The 25658-nt window shown below is 45.4% G+C and overlaps 1 protein-coding gene across 1 annotated transcript; it reads right to left on the bottom strand.

The window, feature by feature from the left end:
• On the bottom strand, positions 1-15220 carry rusc2 (RUN and SH3 domain containing 2). Its single transcript, XM_076104770.1, has 12 exons — positions 13643-15220; positions 11787-12375; positions 6943-7641; positions 5492-5707; positions 5118-5294; positions 3850-3926; positions 3124-3298; positions 2645-2750; positions 2353-2399; positions 1162-2242; positions 402-572; positions 1-208 (listed from the first exon to the last, which is right to left on the bottom strand). Exons 1-12 carry the CDS (start codon positions 15203-15205, stop codon positions 1-3), a joined length of 5109 nt encoding a protein of 1702 aa, XP_075960885.1. The 5' UTR covers positions 15206-15220.
• Between the last annotated feature and the right edge of the window lie 10438 nt (positions 15221-25658).

Below are 25658 nucleotides of genomic sequence, written 5' to 3'. Positions count from 1 at the left end.
TCAACGCTGTCCGAGTCCAGCGGCGTCCTGGCTGTCCTCCATGCTTCTGAGGGTGACGTAGACGATGGGAACCAGGCCCTGGACGGAGCCCAGCGAGCACAGCAGCCAGTCGGGGTCGGCCCGGCTCAGGACCCGCAGGACGTCGCCCTTGTTGAAGCTCAGCTGGCCGGGCTCGGTGGCTATGTGGTGACACAAGGCTCGCACTTCACTGAAGGGACGACAGAGGACACGCAGAAAATCTATTAGTGGACGGACGGAAAATCACTGTGACTCATTTTAATAATAAGATAAGATAAGATAATCCTTTTAATAATCGCTAATAATTGGTTCTTAAAGACTACTTTAACGGACCATTCTTTTAGCTCTCTTCTGAAGTATAAAATTGGATGAATTTATGTCACCATGAAGACTTTTGTCTGGCTTCAGTTGGTTGGGTTGTCGTTGGTGGAGGCGGGGTTTGGGTGTGAGTGGGCGCTGCTGGAGGCTCCTCCTTCTTCCCGCTCCCTGTTCCTAATGTCTGAGCTACGAGGTCAAGAACGGACCGGTCCAGAGAGAGCCAACCTGATGGTGGTCTAAGAGAGGAAAACACAATGTGGACACATGTTGGTAAAAGGGAGGACACGGTAGAGACCTGTCAATCACTGTGTAGCCCCGCCCTAAAGCATCCCCTGCTTTATGGTCTGTTTGACTCTAAATGGACCATAATGTACTAAATGAACATCATGCTGTGTTGAAGAAGACTTGAAACTAGAGATTGAGACCATAAACTCATGTTTACAATGTTTACTGAGGGAATAAATCAAGAGAGAAGTAGAGTCATTTTCTCATAGACTTCTATACAACCAGAGGAGTCGCCCCCTGGTGGTCAGTAGAGAGAATGCACATTTAAGACACTTCTGCATTGGCTTCACTTTTTCTGTCTGGAGATTGCCGCCTGGTCCCCACTGAAGAAGTAAATCTGAAAAAACAGCTCAGTGATTCCTGAAAACAGCTGGGCAGTTTTTAACTCAAAAAGTTATCCAACAACTTTAATAGTTGTAACTTTGCAGGCTTTGGATTCACACACGATGCTTGTTAGTAGATTAGTTCATTGTTGGTTTTGTTTTTTTATGAGATTTGTTGACAATTGAAGATCATCAGACTCTTTTCTTTTTCACTCACCTGGTCTTCTGAGCTTTTGCTTTCTGTTCAGCTGCCTCCACTCTGGAAGGAGATCCGACGCTGGATCCAAAGAGCCTGCCCCAGCGCAGACTCTGCCCCTGTGAGGGGCTCTCCTCCTGGGCTGCAGCTTGAGCTCCAGTCCCTGTACCCTTCGGAGGTTTTGCCTCTTTCTCCTGGTTGAGGACAGAGTCTGGCGGGCTGCCCATCCATAACGGCCTCCCACTGGATCCGGCTGACTGCCCGCCGGAGCTGCGGCTGCTGCTTTTCCTGCTTCTATGCCCCTCCCCTTCTTGGCTCGACTCCGCCCCCTCCACCACTCCCTCTCTGGCGGGCGGCAGCTGGTTCTGTCGTCTCTCCGATGACCTCCTCCTTTTCTCCGTCTTAACAAACTTTGACCCCTCCGCTGATTGGTCGATGTAAACCTGGGAGGACTGCATGAGCTGGTACCACCAGCCCGCCTGTCTCTCCTGCCGCTGACGCCCCTCCTCCGCCACATCCTTCTCTTTCTTCTTCTTCCTGTCCTTCTCCTCTCCATCCTCCCCATCTCCTTGGCTCTCCTGTCCCACGCCTTTCATTCTCTGCCCGCTCATCCCCCTCTCCTTCCACAGATTGGCAAACCCGACCTCCATCGTCGCCGGCCCGCTAACAGTCCCGGCCGTCATGCTCTCGGTTGTCCCCCCCTCGGTCCTCAACCTTGGTTTCGCTCCGGCTCCCTCTGCTCTCGAGCCGACCCCTTCCATCCTCGGCCACGTTCCCTCTCGCCTCAGGCCCGGCCTCTCTCTCCTCGCCTCCGCACCGGAGTCTCTGACCATCTCGCTCACGGTGGTGCTCCAGCCCCTCATGAGCTGGAAGGTGGAGCGAGTCGACTGGTCGACGCTCTGGCCTGCAGAGCACAGCTGCTCCTTGCGGCGGAGATGCTCCTGGCCCTTTTGTAGGAGGTGCGGTTCGAACAGCAGGTCCAGGTCAAACGGGAGGAGCGACAGCGGCTGCAGCAGGAGGAGGAGCTCCTCGAAGAGCGGCTGGCACGCCCCCTGCGACAGGGGGAGGAAACCCCACGGGCTGTAGTGTGCTGCTACAATGTCTGAGGAAAGAAAAACAAAGCGACAAGATTGAGAAGAAGACTACATGCACATATGGACATCAAATAAATATCTGGGTATCTGAAGATAAATGATACCAACTGAGTCTCACCTTCATGTGTGTAGAGGTGATTGAACCAGAACTCCAAAGATTTCAGGCTGAAACGTAAGAAACGATGAGAGTGAACTAAAATAGTGAAGCTGCAGTCAGAGACAGAAACTCATTATGAAGCTGTGTAAAGATGAGAGCAGCTGCATAAAAACATCACAATATTCTAACATTTTCAATTGACACATTATTATAAAATGATTGACTGAAGCCTCTTTAAAGACCCTAACCCCCCCCCCCCCCCAGGATGAAAACCATTGTTGACAATGACAGTAATTAAAAGAAAAGGACTCACTTGAGCAGGCCGAAGATGAAGGCGTTGAGCCTCATGCTGTGGCTTGTGAGCTCCGAGTACTGGCTCACCTTTGAGAACAAGCTGTGGAGAAGACGAGTGGACGGACCTGACGGAGACAAAACGTAAAGTGTTGTATGTTACCCACAAGCACCTTATTGTTCAAACTAAATGCTGCAAACATTACATTTGAAAAGTTCTTCTCCAATATGATGCATCTGCCATGTCTGAAAATCTGTTTCCTTACAGCTCTTATGTTCAGCAAACTCTTTTAAATGTGAAACAATAAGTTATTACGTATAACTTACAACCAAACAGCCATGTTGTGGCTTATATCTAAAGGCAGGCGGGTTATGGAAAACAATAATGATCTCCTGTGGATTCTGCAGGTCCTGATGTTATTTATTTAAACCTGCACTTAGCATGGAGCCGATACTGATCGTTGCAGCCGTTTTAACTTCCCCTCAGCGTGAGGTTCTCACCCAGCTGCGTGGAGGCCTCCACCAGGCTCCAGGGCTGACAACGCCGCTGACCGATGATCAGGTCCAGCACGTAGGCCTTCAGGCCGTCCTGCAGCACCTCGTGCAGGGCCGGGCACAGGTACTTCAGGATGAGGTGGCCCACGTTGGGACTCACCCAGCTGTTCCCCAGCTTGGCCTGCAGAGAAACATTAGTGCATAAAGGAAATGAAAGTGGAACTAATCAGGGAATTTGTGAGGCAGAAATACAGAAGGACGCAAAACTTCTGGTCCTTTTTGTTTGCCAAAGCGGCGTTTGTCTGTGTAGATAAGTACAATGTTATGTGAGTGTACAGTCATAGAAAAGAAAGAGAAAGTAAACATAACATCTGTTTGCTCAAGTCTTCAATCAATGAATGACTGGTGATAGGCTGCTGCCCTTTTGTTTCCAGTCTTATCAGCTCTGAGCAGATAAACACATCATGTGACAGATATTCAGTTTCCTGATAGAAGCGGTCGATGAAGGGAAGACTCACAAGAGACCAATTCAATTCCTCAAAAATGTTTGTGGTGGTGGTTCCATGGTGTATGTGCTGTAAACTTAAAGCCAGGCTATTGTATTTTAGAAACATTAGATTTGTTTAAATTCTCATTACATTATGACAGCAATCAAGAAAAGAATCAGCTGTCAGGACCATAATAAGCCCGTCCAAGCATTTCAATCGTAGTCATCAAACCAAAAACTCCCACCTTTACGTCTGAGTCCCGACTGGTGCCGAAGTGTGCCACGATCAGATCCACTGCCGTGTTCACGGCTTTCACCAAACCTGAAGGAGTTCAAGGAGGACAGAATAAAGAGAGAGTTTCTTGATTGTCCTTTTCGGCTACAAGTAAACAGTGTCTTTGCAGTGAATGTCACTTACACTTATACAAGCGTCTTCTCTTCTTTGAAATATTCTACTAAATCCATTATTTGGTTTCTCTGTTTTACCCTTAAGATCCAGATTTAGAACACATTTCTCTGTGTCCCTCACTGACGTTGTGCTTGAAAGCACCATGACTTCATTGTTTGATTTAGAGCAACTATCTGTGCAATGATCAGCTGTTTCTGCCATCAGTCTGCTCAGAAAACCACTAAATGTACTGATGTCGAAATCCCCGTGAAAAGAAATGTACAAAGACAAAATCCAACTCCCCGTGAGCCAATAGTATTTTAGCTTTACTCACGGAATCATACTAATGATCATGACACGAGGTCCTGCTCAAAAGCACGTCCGTTTAGTTACGTAAAGCTGGATGATCCAGCTGAAGGATGATCTCGCTGCTCATTATACGACCCCCCCCCCCCCCCCCACACACACACACTGTCAAGAGGCCTTTCTGCAGTGAGAGGCACTTAAGCACCTTTCAAAGACATCACTTCCCTCCCTGTTCTGCCTCTCAACGCTGCATGCTGCACGATTCTAAAAATCCTTGTAGTGCAGCGTAGAGGAACTCCCTCCGCTGAGTAGAGCCGCCTCAGAGACACAAAGTGAGATGATGTGATGAGATGTGTTTCATTACATCTCCATCTATCTTTATCTATTTTTGACTTCCATGAAAGTCCATGACGTTGTTTAAAATATCAATTATATTACAAAATAAATCTCATAATATCTACAACCAGTTCTCGCCGACAGTCTGAATGAACGCTGCACACGTGCTCCAATATAGAAGCTTGTGTTTGAATAGTCAGTAGAGTTCAGTACTGTCAAACTCAGAACCTTTTTTGAAGCAGGGAATAAAATTGGAACTAGTTTTCCGTACTAAATTTCACATAATAAAGTTATTAAGTTCCTGAGTTCCTAAAAAGGATCCTGGATAAGTTCACACGGGCAAAAAGAAGCTGCATCAAAACTCAGAGACAGCAGCGAACGAACGCAATGAGCTCCAAGAAACACGGCCTACAGTTGACATTTAGTCATGTGGCTGTTAAATACTCAGGGACACCTCGCTGTCACTGTCGATCAGATCCTCACCTCTCTTCTGCGTCAGGTCCACAGAGATGTGGGACTGTGAGGAGGAGCTGCAGGAGGAGGAGGAGGTGGACGCGTCGGGGGAGAGGCAGAACTCCTCGGGAGGCTTCTCGGTCATAGAGAAGTAGTCCGGCAGGAAGTCGCTGTAGATCTGCTGCAGCTTAGCTGATTGGCTCGCTGCTGGGACACACAAACACAGACGGTCAGCCACACGTATAAACACACTTTTTAAAAGCACGAGACGTCGTTAGGGATCCTTAAGAATGCTTTCTTTGCACCCCGAACTCCTTAAAAACAAGTACAGAAAATACCAAGTATTCAAGCTTATCGCCATAATCCTGCATTCCTTCCAACTCTGTCAGTAAAATCATGAGCACCGTTGAGGCGTCCCAGCGCGTGGACGGAGGGGGCCGAAGGGAAATCGAACACGTTCCGTCTGGCGGGTCGCGGTCCCCCGCCCCTCCTGGGTTCCGGGTTACCAGAGAGGGAGCCCGATCCAGCGGAAGAGTGGCCCCCCGAGGCCCTCTCCAGTCCCAGAGGGTTTCGACGGCGGTACTCCCTCCACTTGAGAGCCTGGGGGGAGAGGTGGTGCGCTGAGGGGGAGGAGTTATGGTCGTGATCAAAGGGGTCGGTGGTTAAAGGATGGATTATTGAGTAGATGGATAAAAAGAATATGTGGGAGGAAAGAGGAGGAGGAGGAAGAAGGGCAGGTGGGGGAAAAAGGTGAAGGAGGAGATTTAAGTCCATGCATGAAGGGAGAGAAGAAAGAGAAAAGAGACAACAGTAAGAATGTACAAGAGCTCAGCAACACTGAATTACACAGAACTGTCACAGAACTGACAACCAAGCTAGCGAGTGCAGATGAGGTTTTTCATTCTTTTATCTGATCGTCCATGTACAAACACGTGGAGAGTTTACTTTTAATGTAAACATGTTGACTGATTCTATCATCAAGAGGCCAATAGTTGCATGAAATAAAATGTGAAGTGCAGTGATTAAAGAGGACCAAAACAGGGAAAGATGGCCGCAGTTATAAAGTTGAAAGAAAAAGTTGGAAAAACAGTAGAAAAATAAGAAAGAAAAATCCAGTGGTAAAAGTATACTGGAACTTGTGAAACGAGTACATGATATTTTCTGCGTTCAAGTGGTTAAAGATGAAGACACCGTTAAATAAGACCGACTTAAAAATGGTGACTGATTTGCATCTTTAAGGAGGCAATATTTTAATTTAGATAAATGTCTGTTAAGTCCCTATCCATCGCAGAAATGAGGTAACATGATGGGGATTGAGCCGATGGCCCACTGATCAAAGTATTGCAAGATTTATATATTCGTAGTATTACTGATTGGGTCTTTATGGTGATATTCATGGGTAAAAATGCTGTATTTCAGTTTTTCTCCTTTATAAAACACAACAAAATGGAACTACAAAATTCTGAAACCTTAAAGCTCACGTTTCAAATTAGAAATTGTTAATCAAACGGGGCTGAAATCTTGTTGAATTCAACAAATGACTTTCATGAATGTTCAATGGACTCAAGCCTGTGATTTTGGCTTTCATCAGACACAGAGACTTTTCTGTTTTTGCTGAGTCTTCACTGCCATTGTGTGTTAACAAAGCAAAACTTGAAACGTTTTGAAGTTTGATTTGTTGTGTTTTTAATAACCTTATGATCAAGCCACGTAACTAAATATCTCAACGTCAATGTTGCTGATCCTTTATGTCTGAATTTTAGGATTTCAACCTTTGTTTTCTTCAAAAGCAGCAGCATCTTCTCGTGAGAACATCCTCTGAGTAATTCTTAAAGGACACACATTTAGAACCTACCATTATGAGTTCTGGCTCCGGGTGCTGTGCTTCCCTCCACGTGTTTTCCAGACTCCACACAGCCCAGCGGGCTCAGCGAGTCAGTCTGGAGAGCCGGCAAACTGGGCAGAGCTCCATGATGGAAACAGTGGCCCTGCACCGCCGGCAGCATCGGCGGCACCGTCCCTCTCTTCACGCCCAGGGATGGAGGTGGAGTGGTTGGCGGTAACGACACCGAATCCCCTCCCTGCTTTCCCGTCGGTGGGGAGCGCAGGGCGCCGATGCCCGCCGAAAGCGGGCAGGAGAGGCTGTGTTGCGGCTGAGGGCTCGGGGTGCAGGTGGAGCAGGTCCCGGAGCTGGGCGCCTCATGCAGCCGCACCGGGGAGTAGCTCCCGAGAGGTGAGGGTCGAACCGATCCAGGCGGAGGGGCTGCTGCTGCAGCCAGAGCCCCCTGGTACCTGTGCACATTTTCAGCTGCATCTTCACTGTCCTCCCCCACCGGATCTCCAGAGCCGGAGCCAGTGCCGGAGCCGGAGCAAGAGCGGGCCTGCATCCCAGAGACGTAGCCTGTGAGCAGGGGCAGCAGAGGCTTGGGCTGTGGGGGTTTGGAGGCGAACTGGTGGTGGAAGGTGAAGGGCTGGATGGGGAGGGTGGTGGGCCGCTGGTCCTTACTGTAGCGGACCACCGCCGGGCGGCTGTCTGAGGAACTGGAGAGGCCACCTGGATGAGAACAAGAGGGACGGCGGGGAAGGAGAAAAGATGGAGGAGTCACATGGAGAGAGAAGAGAGAAAAAAATAACTGAACCCCTTTAATCTGACAGCGACAAATAAATAAATAAACCTTCCAGAAGGTAGGATTCAATAATAACAATATCAGTAAAGTCATAATAATGATAGTAGTATAACAATAAATGATAATACTGGTTAAAGTAAAACAATAACAACAGTAAAATACTACTCCTATGACTCTAATAATGATAAAAATACTACTACTAATAATAATACTAAAATAATAATGATGATACTAATAAAAAGTACCAACAAAATAATAATAATGATAAAATAATAACGATATCAACAATATAAATAATAAGAATAAAAACAATAAGATTATTAGAAATACAATAATACAATAATAACTAAACACTGATTAATCGTTTCGTGTTTATATTGTCAGGAAAATGGTCAAAATATCCGCTTCACAATTTCCCAAAATGCAAGTTGACATCTTCAAATTGCTTTCTTCCAACCAAAAGTCTAAAACCGAAAGGTATTTACTCTTTACAGTGATATAAAGTAGGAACCGGTGAATAAACTATGAAATCATTAACTGTTAACTAACTTAACTGTATGAACATGGAGGCTAGAACTAAAAACAAATACAAAGACCAACACAGAAAACTGCCCCGTCATGAGTCACAACAGCCTGTATCACAGATCAACACTGCTCTGACAGGCCAGTGTGCGCGCACACACACACACACACACACACACACACACACACACACACACACACACACACACACACACACACACACACACACACACACACACACAAACACATAAAAACACACACATATAGACTAAACCTGAAGGCCCTGCGTCAGGAGGGACACCGGCGAGGAGAAGCCTTTTTTCCTGCACTTGTTCTCTGTCAATGTGTGTGTGTGTTTTACTGTGTGTGTGTGTGTGTGTGTGTGTGTGTGTGTTCCTCGATCCAGTGAAGTGGAGGACAGATAGCAGAGACCGCATGACGTCGAAGACATTGCGCAAGCTGTTTTGTCGCCCTAAAGGCTGGCCCACCGGTGCCACCTGAGCCGGGTGCAGTGACGTCTCTCGGCCACAGAGGGCGACGTCGAGCTGCTGGAGGAACACCACGGAAGAGGGAGGAGGGAGGAGGGAAGAGGGAGGAGGGAGGAGGGAGGAACACCACACACCCAGCAGGCCTTAGCTCACACTGGGGATGGAGGATGGAAACACTCTCCGACTCTCTTGCTCCGTCATCCCTCTAATTGCCATTTCTTTCCCCCCACCCTCTTCCTCTCTTCTCCTCCCCACACCCACCTCTCCTCGCTCCCTTTTCCATCTTCTTCATCTTCCCTGCCTCCTCTCTTTCTCCTCAGCTCCCTTGATGAATCCGTCACAGACAGCCGAGGCTTCATGTTAGCATCATTAGCGAGGGAGCTGCTTGCTGCGGATGAAGCGACGCAGCTGAAGTCTGATGAATAATATATGTGCGGAGGCGCTGCACAGCGAGTCGTTATGATCTGGAATCATCACGGTCTCAATGAAGACGGTGTCAGAAACTGAAGAGGATGTTTTACAGGCAAATGTCTTTATCATCCACATTATCAGTTTCTGCTCCAGTCAACTGACAAGACACCATTGAACGGCTCAAAGCAGGCGCTCTATTGAAACTGGTGCACTGTGGGTAGAAATGCAATCTGCAGCAGGAGGCAACTGCTAAACATGAAATAAATCAATTGCAGGAGTTGAAAGGGTTAAGTTGACGTTGTTTTTTTTCCATAAGCAGCTTAAGAATGCATCCTTATATTCCTGCATACTGACCTACATATAGTCCATCCTGTATATACTGTGTTCATTCAGTGCTTGAGTTACAGCACTTGGAAGAGAATAAAACAACCACTCCACAACCTACAGCACACATCCAGTGTAAATGAAGCTGGTGGAGGCTGGTAATGGTGACCCGAGGGCAGGATGGCTTACTTCTTATGTGATGCTTTTTAAGGGAGAAGTCATGACTAGATTGAACTTTATGCTTCTGGGGCGTGAAAGGAAAAAGGCAGATTTATAATGCAGCTCAGTTCAGGTGATCGGGACCAGAAACAACACTTAAACCTACTGCTGAGGCCGACACCAACTCTTCTCGTTTTAAGCAGATTTGTCCAAATATTGTATATAAAATAGAGAATTCTCTGTGTTGAAATGTTCCTGGGATGATTTTGGGAGCTCCAGCCTGTGTCAAAGTGTAAACGAGGACAGCTGGAGCCTCCTGGGACATTCCTCTCCCTGCTCTTATTCCAGAGGAATTCCAAGCACTCCCAGTTTGTGTTCGTCTACCCAGACGCACACACACAGCAGGCAGCTGAGACTCAGCTTCAACAACTCGACTTCCAGTGTTTGATTTTAAGATGAACACATTCAACTAGTCTGTACTTCTTCCATGTATTTGTCCAGCTAACTTCTACATATTACAAACAAACTGGACATCAAAAACACTTCCTGTTTACCTTTTTTCCAGGATGAGCAGCATTCATGAATTTAGACCAAGCAGCAACACGGAGTCACAGAATTATAATAACTTTTCTTGCTTTATTATGACCGACTGCTCTCTTCTGCTGCCACTAACTGACTCCTCTGCATATGTCAACGGTGCTAACAGTAATTAATTACGTCCTCACACACAAACAATGGCAGCTGCTGCTGGTCCCCATGCTGCATTTAGAGGCCCGAACTAACATCATCGCCTCACATCGCCCGCGTCTGATATGATACAAACACGAAACAAAGCAGCGCTCGCAGACCCTTTTCACACCACTTAGCTGTGGAAATATGTGTGTGTTGGAATGATCAGCTGAGATGGAGATGATTTAAATCGTTTGCCTGCTTTCCTAAACTTCCGTTTCTCCTCTCAAGCACTGATGAGTTTAAACTGAGCAGCCAATCAGAGGCCGATTCAACATGCTGAATCATCTCAAAAGCCGCCCAAACCCAGGCAGTCTAGTGCAAACGGCAAGATCTAGGGCCACAGACGCTCAATTCACAGATTTCCTCACTTTGGGAAAGAATAAAATGATACAAATGGATGCTTTTTAACCAGAATGAGGTCAATCATGAAAGTCAAAGCACCGAAGCACCGCCAGCATGAAGATACACTTCTGTAACTTTCTCCAACCTTCCCTACAGGCTCTCTGGATGAGAATAAAACACACACACACACACACACACACACACATAAACACAGCCGCCCCACACACAGCTCCGTACACTGACGTGGAGCTCAGAGGGGGGTTTCTCTGCACCTTTCTCTCCTCTCTCACCTGATTGTTATTCAGAGCACGTTTGTCCCACTTCAACCCTTCAGACCTGCTAAAGCTGAGCATACACACTCTGCTGCACACACATACATGCTGGCACGAGGGGATTTTCTCTCACACACACACGAAGGAAGGCTGAACACGCAGAAACAAACAAAACCAAAAGCACTTCATACCACCACAGATACGGCTCACCGAATATCCAAAAAGCGAACAAACACTCAAACAAAAACTTTTATTGTGGAGATGTTTGTCTACGTCTGAATGACGCGATGAAGACTTCTATTCAACATACTGTTTTTTTTCTTTTTGTGCAATATTATGCTCTGCTGCCTGTATAAAGTAAGTCTATGCAGTATGTTAGAATGATGATGTCAGCATTAGTTAACCTTTGAAAAGGAATAACGACATTTTGATATACTTAGCATATTTTAAATGAATCAGCAGTGTTCCTCAGAATCAATATTCTTCATCTTTGCTACTCTCCCTCTCAAATCAGCAATGTTCAACAACCATACGAGGACAAAGTATAATCCAAGTCCCATGTATCCAGTCGCATGCTTACTACCTTCCAAGCACATGCATCTCCACTAAAACCTTTGTATTTAAAAGCTAAAGAGACCATCTTTTTCCTCAGGAGTTGATGGAGACCAAAGAAGAGCAAAAAAAGAGTTAATATATGACTTAATGCTAATGTTGCTGATGCCCGGAACACCTTAGACAACTGTCTAAAGCGTTATTTATCACTGTGCAATGTCCCTGTTAAATAAACCACCAAGTAACTACATCTAGTGAGAGGTGACGTACCTTCAGCCCTGGCCCGGGTCTCCCTCACCCCCTCCAGGTGTCTCTCCGCGCTGCCTTGACTGTAACATCTGGTGAAGGGTACAGGCGACAGGCTCTGACAGTCGATCTCTGAACGCTGCTCCAGGATCGGAGAGAACTCCAGAGAGGAGTGGGAGTGGGTGGAGTAAGTGGAGGAGAAAGCGTCTGCAGCTGCCTTCTGCGACGGCGAACCCCCCGAGCCTCCGTTTCTCCGCTTGCTCCTCGCGATCTCCGCGAAGGAGGTGACTCGCGGAGGAGGGGGCGGAGGAGGGGGCGGTGTCGGGGCGGCGCCCTCGCTGAGCCGGACGGGGCAGCTCAACATGCGCTCCAGAGATCCGAGCCGGGGGGGCGGAGACTTGTCCAGGTTGCGGTCGTAGCTGCGAGAGCGGGGGCGGCTTCCCGAGGAGGCTCCGATCGCACCGCGGACGACCACAGGAGGGGAGACGTTGACGTAGACCTGGCCTTCAATCACGGCAGGAGCACCGTCGGCTCCAAGGGCCGCCTGCTGGTTCTTCTTCTCGTCCTCCTCGTCCTCTTCGTTATCCTCATCATCACAACCATCATCCTCTCGCTGAATGAGGAGGGATAAGGAACAGACAACAGTCAGATTTTCTCCTACAGTTGATCAGATAAAACAGATTACTAGCCATGGTTTAGAGGTCAGATTACTCATCGGTATCGGCCCATATTTGCCTCGTTGACTGCTATCGGCCCGTATTTGCCTCGTTGACTGCTATCGGCCCGTATTTGCCTCGTTGACAGCTATCGGCCCGTATTTGCCTCGTTGACTGCTATCGGCCCGTATTTGCCTCGTTGACTGCTATCGGCCCGTATTTGCCTCGTTGACAGCTATCGGCCCGTATTTGCCTCGTTGACTGCTATCGGCCCGTATTTGCCTCGTTGACAGCTATCGGCCCGTATTTGCCTCGTTGACTGCTATCGGCCCGTATTTGCCTCGTTGACAGCTATCGGCCCGTATTTGCCTCGTTGACTGCTATCGGCCCGTATTTGCCTCGTTGACAGCTATCGGCCCGTATTTGCCTCGTTGACAGCTATCGGCCCGTATTTGCCTCGTTGACAGCTATCGGCCCGTATTTGCCTCGTTGACTGCTATCGGCCCATCAGCGAATAAGATGACATCCGCCGATGGCAGTGGCCGGTATGTTTCTGTTGTGTCGCATCAATTTTATGTTCAACAGTTCAGTTATGTTTTTTTTTTATAATGAAGATAAGGGGGAATAAATAACAACAAAAACGAATTAACAACAACAACAACATCGGCATCCGCCAAATTGTTATTTGAATCCGACCTGAGGCCCTTTATTGCATGTCGTCCCCTCTCTCTCCCCACTTCCTGTCTATTTTCTGTCTATACAATAAAGGCAACCCCCCCCCAAAAAAAACCCTTTAAAAAAAGTCTTTAGGACAACAGCGAATCAAAGTCCTGAACTACCCTGGAGCTAGATTTACACAGTGACTCAGTTACTGCCTGGCATTAATAACTTTCAGCTCTACATGACTAGAATAATCCTCAGACTATCAGATGACCCCAGACAGTGGCTGTGATCTCAATGAGACCGACTAATACCAGTGTCGTGGCTATTTTAAGATCAGGGTTCTTTTCGTCATTGTCACAGGGATTCTTGGGTATAAATAAATGTAATGGAATTTATTCCATACCATTTAGTGTCTATTTATGCCACAATTACAGTAAATTAACTAAGTGTGGTACACATAACATTACCCAGTTTGTGAACATCCCACTGTGGACCCCATTAAATATCCTGTTGACTTGATATTAAATTGTTAAAACTAGTGAGGTAGGATTCTCCACTCACCCTAGACGACTCTCCATCTTCGTCCTCTTCTTCCACACCCTCCTCACCAGCTCTCTGCCTGAACAGGAAGTACTCGTTGGGCTGGGTCGGGGTGGGGCTGCCTTTGCTGTGCTCGTCGGAGCAGCTGTTGACCGAGGAGCCCGCGGGGCTCGGGGACGACTGGGACGACAGGTCGCAGGTGACCAGCTTGTAGTAGTTCTGGGTGGCGACGACCAGGCGGGCCTCACTCTGCAGACAGGAAGCGAGGTCTCCGGACGACCCAGAGTGCGGAGGGTTGTAGGAGTTGCAGTTGGCGTCGAGGTCGAGAGCCCCCTGGTGCTCCACGGCGCACGAACAGGTGGAGGAGGTGGACAGGTGCGGCTCACGGATGAGAGGGAAGGCGCTGCTGAGGCAGGAGGGCTGTTGCTGCGATAGGGGAGGTTCAGTCGGGGAGGTGTGAAGGTCCAGATAGAAAGCCCCTCCTGTGGAGTCTCGCTTGTTTCCCGGTGGATCAGAAACAGACGAGGTGCGGGAGTGGTCGGTGGAGCTGTTGAGGTTGGTGTGCCCGGAGGCCGGTGGCTTCTCCGGTATACTGTTGTTCATCTTGTTGTAAATGGCGCTGAAGTTCACCAGCACGCCGTCCGAGCTGTTGCAAGAGGAGTCGCTGCCGTAGCCCTGCTGGCACTCCGAGAAGGGCTCTGAGAAGGCTTCGGGGAAGTGCTGCGGGTAGTTCTGGGAGAGCGCGCAGCAGGAGCAGTGCTGCGTGCAGCAGCTGGAGGAGCTTCGCCCGCACCTCATGGGGTGGTCCTCGTCTTCTCCGTCGTCATCGCCCCAGTCCTGCTCGCCGCAGTCCATGGACATGTTGGAGCCGCTGCTGCCGAGGCGCAGCTGGCTGTCCAGCCCCAGGATGTCCAGGTCCTCCAGGTGGGCGGAGAGATTGGAGGCCGCCGCCCTCAGGGACTCCCGACGGCTCCCGCCCACCGACCGGTGCAAAAGGAAGGGCTCAGAGGCAAAGCCAAGGTCGTGTAAGTGGAAAGGAGCCATCCCGTCGTTGAGGGCGGAGTTAGTGTCACTGTGGAGGTGAAAAGAGGAGTCCTCAAGGTAACCACTGAGGTTGTCGCCATCCTCCTCCTCTTCTTCTTCTTCTTCATCCTCGTCCTCGGTATTCAGCAGGAATGGATTATGACGCAACGGATTCCTGTTCCTCGGTTTGGCTCTGGGCAACGTGTGAGCAGTAATCAGCTGGTCCTCTGAATTGCTCGAGGTAAACGATGAGTCGTCACTTGCCGTGCTGCCTCCCCTCCCGCCGACCTTCCTCTCTCTCCTCCCCCCTTTTGTGGAGGTCCAGGAGCCGCTGGAGGTCTGGATCAGGCTGCTGTAGAGCAGAGCCTCTCTCTGAAGGACGTCTCTCTCGGGGAGGGACGTGGTGCGACTCAAGCCCAGGTTCTCCGGTGGGATGAACGGGTTGCCCCTCTTCAGTGAGATCCCGCAGCCACCCTGCCGCACGCCGGACACCTGGCAGTGCACCAGGGGGATGTGATGCACGATCAGGGTCTCGCCTGACAGCTTAGGAGGGCTGTCCATGATCCGGAGGGAGGGACTGGAGTAGAGGGAGGCCCTGTGTGGGTGAAGGGGGACGGTGGATGTGTGGTTTGTTGGGAGTTGAGTTCACTCTCTGTGTGCCGGGCCCAGCTCTGCAGGGCTGCCAGGGATTTGGAAGGAGAGGTCATGGAAGTCAACACCGTGGTCAGAGTGGTACATCTGGAAAATACGGAGAGACAGAAAGAGGAGAGACGTTATGGGCAAATACAGGAACCAAAGGGTGGAGGCCAAATAGAGCAATCAGTAAGACTACATTAGGCATTAACCTCAGTTGAGACTAATAAACATGGCTTTTATATTATATTCCTCATTGTCATCACATTTTTTGTGCCTCATTTATTCATTTTTTTGTGTTTAATATTTTGACAGGAAATATTTAAGTCAAGTTGACCAAAATAAGCTTCTTATCTAAAGTAGCTACAGTAACAGTACAGAACTACATCCTTCTAGTCTCATCTGTGCAGTGATGTGCAGGGTGAGTCATCCACACACACACACACACACACACACACACACACACACACACACACACACACACACACACACACACACACACACACACACACACACACACACAAAGCAGCTGACTCTTAAACAGGGCTATGATCTCATCCCCATCCGCATATTACACCCTATAAATGACACACACACGGAGTACAGCAACAATTTCCATCACCATCATCTGTCACACGAAAATAAGAATAAAGTAAAATCTACAATTCACATATTTTTCTTTTAATTATTGGTTCAGTTAAGTGAAAAAATGTCGAAATACTGATGAACCTTTATTCTGCAAAGTTAAAGGTGTGACATGTCGTGGTTTTAGATGTCAATATAAGAACTAAATGGAGTAAACAAATAGCTTCTATCTCATGCTCGTGGAGTTATTTATACTTGTTTTTTTTTACAGTTAATGTGGTATTTTGGTGGGATTTTTCATAATGTTTATCAATTCTCCAGTGGTAAAAAATGGTTTAAATTTAGCACCAAATCTGTGTCACAAATGGAATAATGAGACATAAGCGAGCATGCCAATGGCCGTCATATACATCCGTCATAACGTTTTAAGGCCGTACAATTTATTTTAATTGATTTATTAATTCTTATTTCTGATTTAAGACAAGAACAACTTGACACACACTGCTGCATCTCAAAATAATCTTCAGGTTTCCAGCTTTCAGATGATGTGCACCACTATTATGTGGCATCTACTGTTGACCTGCTATCTCCCACTAAACATCCCTTGCCCCCCCCTTAAAACGGATCTATGTGGGTCTCTGAGGGTTGAGACTAAGATGCTCTCTGCATTGCAGCAGGATGTCATTTCTTCTGTCAACAGGTTTCTCATTTGGCTCGCTGAAGGAGATAAACATGTTGAAATTCATTTCTTCCATCAGCCTTTCTCTATATCTAAAATTACACAAGTCTTAAAGCTTTGTTTTGCACAGTAGACAATGTCGGATGTCACACAATGTTACATGCACTATTAAATGCAGTTCAACAGCTGGGAGACACTGACAAATATTTATCGTCATGTGCTTAAGGTGGTTTTACTATTTTCTTAAATAAATGTGGAAATAACCTTTTGTCAGTGCTGAATTTAAGATGTATAGATATTTCTGTTGCAGCCTCAGCGTCTACAGGCCACCCTGTCAGGCCCTGGTTCATTACATTTGACTTGTGTAAAGTTAATTCACTCTTCGTAACATTTTTACTCTTCGTAATACTTTTCATTTTATCCTGTAAAGTATTACAATATCAGCTGTATTAGGGATGAAAGTTTGCTCTCAATCTTCTGCTCACCGGATCATGACCTGGACCAGACTAACTAAGACTCGGAGTAATCCCTCCATTACGTCTGCTTAGTAAAACCTCATCCCAGGTACAGTAGCTCCATTGAAAGCTAATTTGAAATGACATTTTCATTCTTTTGGTGAGTGTGGTTGAGACTAGAGATAAAAAAGAGGTGTTACATATTAAAGAAAGGAAGAAAATCAGTTCCAAGCCAAAAAGTCAAATGGATAATAATACGCAAATGTAGACGCTGATGAAACCTTTACGAGCACAATAACAAGCAGGTACATAGTGAGTACTGCTTCGTGATTTTTCATTGTTAAAGGAGAAAAGAAAAGGCCAGCTGAGGCTGCAGGTCTAAATGTTAGCCCGTGGGACTAGTTTATTTAGGAGCAGAGTAATGACCGAGATGCCACTCTTGACAAATGACCTTTTTAAACAGAGGGGTAGAATGGTATTTGGTGTCAGGGAGGCTTCAGCTTCACCTACACAGGACGGGAGCTCAACGTTTTTATCTCACAGCTCCAAACAATGACCTCCTGCTGCACCGTATAAAGGTATGAACTTTGACAAACCTTTTTGTTGTTGTTGTATTTTTGGCTTGATAAATTATTGAGGCAAGGCGACCATTGTTACAACATGACATAGCACCTAATAAAAGCTGGGAGTCACCTGCTTTGTTCAAAAGGCACCTCATCATAGCTGCTTATTTAAGTTCATATTCACAATGCAGATTTTTCCAGAAGGGTCTAGCTGCAGAGCTCCAACTGTTATTTTCCCATGTGTAGCACTTTGAAACTTTGTTTTGAAAATTGATGCACAAATTTTGTATTGATTATGTAGTAACGGCCAGAAAAAGCCTGGTATTCTACTAGTACTGCTTTAGTAACCTGTCATCAGAGATGCTTCTTGTTACGTAACACAAAAGCACTGGACTGCAATGAACAGCCGAAGCTAGCAGCAGTAATATTTTCAGACGTGTATTCCCTCTAATCGTGAAAAAATCCCAACTTTTTAATGTATCTGAAGTCTGATGGTTCCTGCCAGAAGAAAGTGACATTAATAAGATGATATTAATGTTTCGGGTGAAGAGTGCAGTGAATCCCAGACAAGGGAGACTAAAGCTGGTTTAAGCGATTAGCTGCGGGGTCATTAAGGCGCGGTTGTGTAATGCGAGTTCAGACAAGAGATGAACATAGGCTGCTCGCAAAACTGTCTGAGCTTTCTTTTGTGTCTCAGTCTTTGGTTTTATGTCTTTTTTATTAACCGTTCTTGTGGATATCCTTGTAGAGAAGGTAATGTCAGTAAATGACTCATATGAGATTATGAGAACACGGTACGACCGACCAGTTTGTGTGTTTTTTCAACCGAGGATCAAACTGTTTTCTCTTTTTTCCGGTACAGACCTTTGTAAGCAAGACACGCTAAATCAGACCACTTGAGCGCGCACACACACACACACACACACACACACACACACACACACACACACACACACACACACACACACACACAGGCTGCTTCCATTCTGTCTCAGTACAAAGCAGCAGTCCCATCTAATCTTCCATGGTTTTCTGAAGAAGCAGCTCAAAACAGTCTGACACTCCGAAGACTTTCCTGGTCAGCAGAACGCGCTACCGAGTACAACCACGAGGAAATTTCACTTCTAACACAGTACTGTATGACCTGTTTTCCACCAATAGAATACATATACATATATATATATATATATATATATATATATATATATATATATACATATACATATACATATATATATATATATATATATATATATATATACATATACATATGTATATATATATATATATACATATGTATGAGTGGGACTTCAAATGTATTATCATAAGAGAACAAAGATTTTTTAAAGATTTGGATTGACCTCTGTACAACACAATGGAGTCTTCTCTGTGTTCGCTGGTACCACAAGTCTAGGGCTGCAACCAACAATTATTTTTATCTTCTATTAATCTGTTGATTATTTTCTCAATTTATCGATTAGTTGTTTGATCTTTAAAATGCCAGAAAAGTGTTTTCCAAACGCAAGAAGACATCCAAATGTCTGGTTTTTTCCACAACTCAAAGATATTCAGTTTACTGTCATAGAAGAGTAAAGAAACCAAAGAATATTCACATATAAGAAGCTGGAATCAGAGAACTTTTACTTTTGTTTTCCTTAAAAAATGACTCAAACTGATAAATAAACTATCAAAATAGTTGGCAATTAATTTAATAGTTGGCACAGATCCCTGTGCTAATAAAGGTAATTACATTACGCCCTCCACCGCTTAATTTAAATATACAAAGATGACCCTGATCAGATTTAATAGCTTTTATAAATCGATCTTGTTCACTCTATCTCGTGTTGATGCTGTATTATGGTCTGGCATTCCTTAAAAGTCCAAGTAGCAAAATAAAATGACCTCAGAAATGTGTCACTTTCCTACAGGAAACGTTCTCCCGATGCATGATGTCATACATTCATACACACGGCTGTATAGCGTGCTGTGGTGGTGCTGGACTCAATGCAGTCCTTTACACAGATGCATTTTGGCTGCCAGACGACTCAAGTATTCAAGTACACACACAGAAAGTGAAACAGGGAAACTTGTGAATGGGACCATTGAATAGACTCGGCCATTATGCGCCCTTGTTTTGAACACCACAGCCAGAGGAACCGTCCACACACAGCTTTATATACAGGGGGCTTTTTCATGCTAAAACATGCAAATAAACTAGCAGGAATTTATGTAAATGATCTGACCATAGGGCAAAGACACAAATACAACTTGCACTCATCACCACATCTCGCTGCATGATTGATAAAAGACAAAGAAAGTAGAAGTTTAAAGATGATATTGTTCAGCTCCTCAGCAGAGAGTACAGGTCAAAACTATCCTTCTCTCCTTTAAGCCAACAATAACAGCTCTGAGATCTGTGTTATTACGAGATTACAGCGGATCAGATCGGATAACGGGTTAACGAGAACAAAGGAGCAGAGCCGGGCCAATCAAATTCAATTTCCCACGCAACATCAGAAACCCTGAGCCAATCAGGGGGAGGCATGCTGCGGGAGACACGACATGAGAGAAAAAAACAACCAAAAACAATCCAGGGAGGAAAAATGATGAATGTGTGATAAACACAATGAAGTACTCATGGCAACCAAGGAGAAACTGACACATACATGCCTTTAGACTTAGCTTTGACACTTGCTAGCTTGTTTTTTGATCCTATTTCTGGATTTGATGCAACTTGTAAATGCTTGTTAAAACCAATGGTGTCGACATGTTTCAGGTTCAGTTCATGCACAAAGAGAGTTTCCGTTGTCCTCACCTGACCAGGTACAATACAGCATTCACAGTTAACCTGAACATGCTCTTTTTAAATCGTGTCACGTAAAAATAACAGTAACTTTTATACTTTCTCAGATTTTCATTATTTTTCAATATTTAAAGCTGCACTAAATAGAGTGCTGCAGAAATGAGTCCGAAAACACGGAAATGGCTCTCGAAGTCAATGGGTTGTTGGTTTGAAGCCTGCTGATTAAGGCAAAAAGATTGGCACTTTAAGAGCATCCCCAATATTCACGAGAACAAAATGAGACGAACTACAAGTGATTCAACATGGAAAGTTATAAAATTATAATTACTCAGAATCCGCAACATGTTGAAAAAACACGAAGAGAAAAGGAGAAGAGAGAGAAAAGCCACCAGGGTTTTCTTTCCATGTCAATACTCTGATAACTCGGGATTCATCGAGGGCTCTCGTAAGAGCGTTGAGTTCTCCACTAACACGTCCTTAAAGGGTTCTTTTGGAAATCCCACATTATCGTAAGTCATCCTGAGAGCAGGGTGGGAAATTGAGCTATTTATGAAACTAAGACACACGCTGAGGGGGGAAAGGGAAACCAAAGCTGTAACAAAGGACATCCTCTCTCTTATATCATTAGGGCTGAACTTCCAGGAATAAGTCTGAGCCCGGGAGGGAGGAGGGGATCCGAGAGGAGGCACTCCCTAGCCGGGCCGAGACAGACGACACAGCCGGGGAGACGGCAATTACCCATGATGGATGTGGTCCACGCTCGCTGTGGGACTGGTGTTCAGTGAATGCAATCGTGTGACTCTTTGTAGAAGACAATGGGGAAGAAGACAACATCTGTGTGTAAAGGCAGTAGCAGAAAATGACGATAATGTATCTGTACATCGTCGATAATGTTGTTGACTAAACAAATGTGTTTGTCCTGAGATTTCTACCGTCAGAACTCACATTCAAACTCCCACGTTAATCCAAACTTCATACACAAACATTTCCAGCTTAAAATGTTTATAATAATTTATCAAATGATACCAATATTTGACAAAATGAGATAGTACTACCCCTCTATGTTATGTCTGTTTTGATAAATATACTAAAAGCATCCCCACCTTCTTTCTCATAAGAGCAAAACATCTTTTTTGTTTGTAAATGTATCTAGTCAGGACCGGATTCACATTGAAATATAGTCATCATGATCATCATCATCATCATCAAATGCAGGATGGTTAATCAATAGCAACATACAGCCAGATGTCTGTGATGATGATTGTGAACAAACGGCACCGTCACTGAACTCATTTTTCATGTATCCTCTGTTCAGAGAGTCTCTGTCTCCTGCAACAGTGGTACCGTCTGTAGCTGTCTGATTGTTGAGTAACAGGCTCAGTGTGTGTGTGTGTGTGTGTGTGTGTGTGTGTGTGTGTGTGTGTATAGAGCCGCTAACTGAATGAAAAGAGCTTTTGTTTGCTGCACATATTCGGCTTCTCACAGCAGTGTCAACTGAAGCCTGACAAAAAGAGTCGGGGAGCTAAAACAGGAGGGACGCTGAAACTGAACAACCTTGAAGGTTTTGTTCTCTTGTCTCACATCACTGCCTGCAGCTCAACAAATGGCAATTTGTTAAGCAGCTATTTTTTAAATTAACATGGAAAACAGTGTGTCAAAATAAAATCTAGACGGATAAAGTGTAGAAAAAATAGAAAACAACCAGAAAATGACCCAAGGTCACGAGATTTCCCACCAACAGTCACGTTTGTCAAACGTTTGCCAGCTTTTCGGGCTAAAGCTAAACGTTGTCTGATGTGTCGGCTTCAGCTATATTTAGGCTCAGCTGTGCTGCGAGCTGAATGACAACGTGCGGATGCTAACATGCGTATTAGGTACTCTTGTCACAACCATTTGATAAAACATTGAGAGGTAGAGGAAGGTCAACGGATCACCGGAGCCGTTATGAAAAGTTGTCTGGGGACCGTGAAGGTCTGAACCAAATGTCATGGTAATCCATCACATCGCTCCGGACTAAACGACAAACAGACCAGCGCTGCCACCCCTGAAGCTAGCTGCTAGCATGCCCGAAAAGAGATTCAGCATCTCAACTGTTTTATATACGACTCTCTATTCGTCTTTATTATTCTGCGTTCAACTAAAAGCCTCGAAGCACCACAGACGGCTCTGGATACGCTGTTGTGATCCGATTGTTCAGCTACTCGTTGATACGGTGAAATGTGAAGCCTTGTTGATGCTTTTGGGATCCCTTTGCCTCCTTCACAGGTCAAAAGTCTGGGCCAGCGACAAGTCATCGTCGCTGCAGCTAAAAGGGATTCAGTTTATTAAAAAACTGTTTCTTTAAAAGTGCTCTATCAGCATCAGTAACCGACCACACTGATATTGAGTCATTAGTGGAATTACACCATCGATCGCTCTCCTACACTGGCCTCTTTGCTGCATTTCACATCATGAGGTTCTGGGGTTTGCGTTGGCGGTTAGTGATACCGATGCTTATTCTCTTCCAGAGCAAAGTGAGCGGAAGTGAGCGGTGAACACACAAAGTCGATCCCTTGAACTACCTGTGTGTTCTCAGCGAGCTGAAGATGAACACACGGCCCTGATCCCGGCTTCCTCTCAGGCTTAGTGACAGTTTTCTCCTCCTCAACAGCTCCTCTGCTTGAACTCCAAGAGCTTACAGACGTAACAGCGGACCGGCGCGCTGCCACCGCTAACAGGTATTAGTGTTAGCTGACATCCGGTCACAGAATGTGGCAGGCAGTAGCTGTTGTCAGCTGAATGTCTTTTTTTTTTTTTACCTTCAAAGCTTCTTTTGAGGTTTGTGAATTAACGTTATGCATGAAACTCAAAAATTCAGTACAGCCCGAGCAGATAAGCTTAATTCTTGCAAGACATGCAGACATAAGAAGCTTTTGTATTCTGTAGTAGTGAGCAGCAGATTATTAATTATGGTCTACATGGTACAGATGTGTGTTTTCTGTAAACATAATGTCATTTTAAGAATCAAACAATTGAATATTCTGGTTTCTCTCATCATTTTCCCTCCTTAAAGGAATATAGTGTCATTTCATGTCGATTGGCTACTCAATTAATTGACTCATCATTGCAGCTCTACTTGACTGTAAAAAGAAAGTCTACTAGTTGTATTATGTGTTATACCTTTTCTCCAGTGTTGTAGTATTAAAAGCTAGTTTTTGGTTTGATCTGAATCATTACGATGAGTCTAGAGCTGCAACGATTCAATTAATTGCCAAATATTTTGATTAAAAATTCATCTTGGGCTTTGGAAACACTGATCGACATTTTTCATTATTTTGTAACATTTTATAGACCAAAAGAACGTATATATTAGTCGAGAACATGACTGACAGATTAATCTACAGTTAGAATAGTTGCTAGTTGCAGCTCTAGATGGTTTAAACGTAGGGATTAATAGTGTGACACTGCTGCACATCTAGGTTTACTTTTACACAAATAATACTGACTGCGTCAATACAAAAACATCATGAGGCAAATATCTTGTTTCTAAAGCTGCAGTTCTCTTCTTCCAGCCTTAATGCATCTCTCTCTCTCTCTCTCTCTCTCTCTGTGCTGACTCTCACTCTTCTCCTCTTTCTCTGGTCCATTTCCAAGCACCTCTCCCTCTCTTTACAGGCCTCTTTCGATCCATCATGCATCTCTCCCATCCCCCCCTTCAGCTCCACTAAATCCCTGCTCCTCTCCTCTCCTCTCTCTCTCTCTGCCAGTCTTCCATCCACTGTGTGCACTGCAGTGTTACTCGTCTCTCCTTAGCCCACTTCTGCCTCTCTGTTCGTCTTCCTCCCTCCTTCCATCTCTCCCCTCCCATGCTGCTCAAATATATCTCAACCAAGATGGACTGCAGATGGTTCCAGCCAGATCGCCTCACAAGCCCACAGCACTTGTTAGTGTGGGTGGTAACCGGCACACTTCTCAACCCAATCCCTTTGAGGGTCACTCTGGAAAACCCTGCTAGAGCTGACACTCGGTACCACCTCATGTCTACTTCCAACAGAGAGAGGCATCTCAATGGAACCACAAGAGCAATAAGGAGGCCGAATGCCTTGCTCAATAACTGCTGATTTGACACAGTTTCCAGTTTACACAGGAAGCAGAGGAGAGTGTTGACCCAACAACCTTCTGGTCACAGACTTGGTTTGACCCACAAATGATTTCAGGCGGGCATTCTAGATGTTTACCAACGTAAAATGAGTCTTATTTGTGATGTATTGGCCATACGGTGAATCTATTTTCCCTTTGTGTTGTTACGCCTGAACACACCACCCTATTTCATGGTGCATCAGCTTGCCTTGACTCTGAGCTTTTGCTGGGCTGTGAAGTTTGTCGGCCATAATTAGTTCATTTTAACGAGAGATTTATCGTAATTTAAGAATAGAAAACAGTGGTTAATACGGGAAACAATATCATGATATCGATAGGTGAAGTAATTAAACTTATGTTCAACGTTTTTAACTGTGGTTCACGGTTACATGAGCCAAAACTACGACGGACGACAAAGTCAAACGCGCTGCAACGGCCCAAAACATTTCTATACGTGCAGCAGCGCCAGAACCGATGCAAATTCAAAAACATCATCCATAAATCAAACAAATACGACAACGGAAACGTGCTGCTTGCTTTTAAAAAAAGCAAAAACAAACACACTCTCTTGTTTGTTTTCTTTCTTTGGGGTTGAATATAAAAGTGTTTCCTCTTCGTGTCCCCCCCCCCCCCCCCCGGGGATCTAGAGAACTTCTATTGTGTTGACTGGATATGGAGCATTCTTTCACCGTGTTTTGACTTTGCAACTTTTTGGTATTTGCTGTTCATGTATTTGTACTTTTGTTTCCACTGGCAACACGTTTCCGTTGTTGCCAGTGTGTACGTGTTTTGGATTTTCGTATGTGTTTTTGAATGGGCGTGGTTTCTGATGCAGCACATTGCCCTTGTCGGCCACCGTACAAAACTCTGTAAACTGTATGTGTAACAACAACAATCACAAACCTTCAATAATAAATATCGTCATTTGGGATTTTGGCTTGTTTAACACACACAGGTCTAATAGTAACAGTAATGGTGGCTTTCCAAAGTAGAAAGGCGCTGGGACCAGCGTACCTAATAAAATGCCATCAGGGCTGCAGTTAATAGTGATTCTCATAAACTGTTGACTAATCCTCCAATCAAAAGGTGAGTCATTGAAGCTACAAAATGTCTGAAAATATTGGAAATCATCATCACACTAGAGGACATCTTTAAAGTTGTTAAACCAATTTTATAA

Source organism: Anarhichas minor, unplaced genomic scaffold (assembly GCF_050575085.1).
Source record: "Anarhichas minor isolate MPS153535 unplaced genomic scaffold, ASM5057508v1 ptg000030l, whole genome shotgun sequence".
Lineage (NCBI taxonomy): Eukaryota > Metazoa > Chordata > Actinopteri > Perciformes > Anarhichadidae > Anarhichas > Anarhichas minor.
Note: the sequence above shows the minus strand (reverse complement) of the source record. Positions and strands in the feature narration are given on the sequence as shown.

Bases quoted from the DNA above. Each gene is read 5' to 3' on its own strand.
- rusc2 (XM_076104770.1), bottom strand. From the start codon at position 15,205: ATGGACAGCCCTCCTAAGCTGTCAGGCGAGACCCTGATCGTGCATCAC. The intron at 3,299-3,849 runs GTGGGAGTTTTT...GTTTCTCTGCAG, and splicing joins GTCGGGACTCAGACGTAAAG to GCCAAGCTGGGGAACAGCTG. The intron at 2,400-2,644 runs GTGAGTCCTTTT...CTTACGTTTCAG, and splicing joins TTCATCTTCGGCCTGCTCAA to CCTGAAATCTTTGGAGTTCT.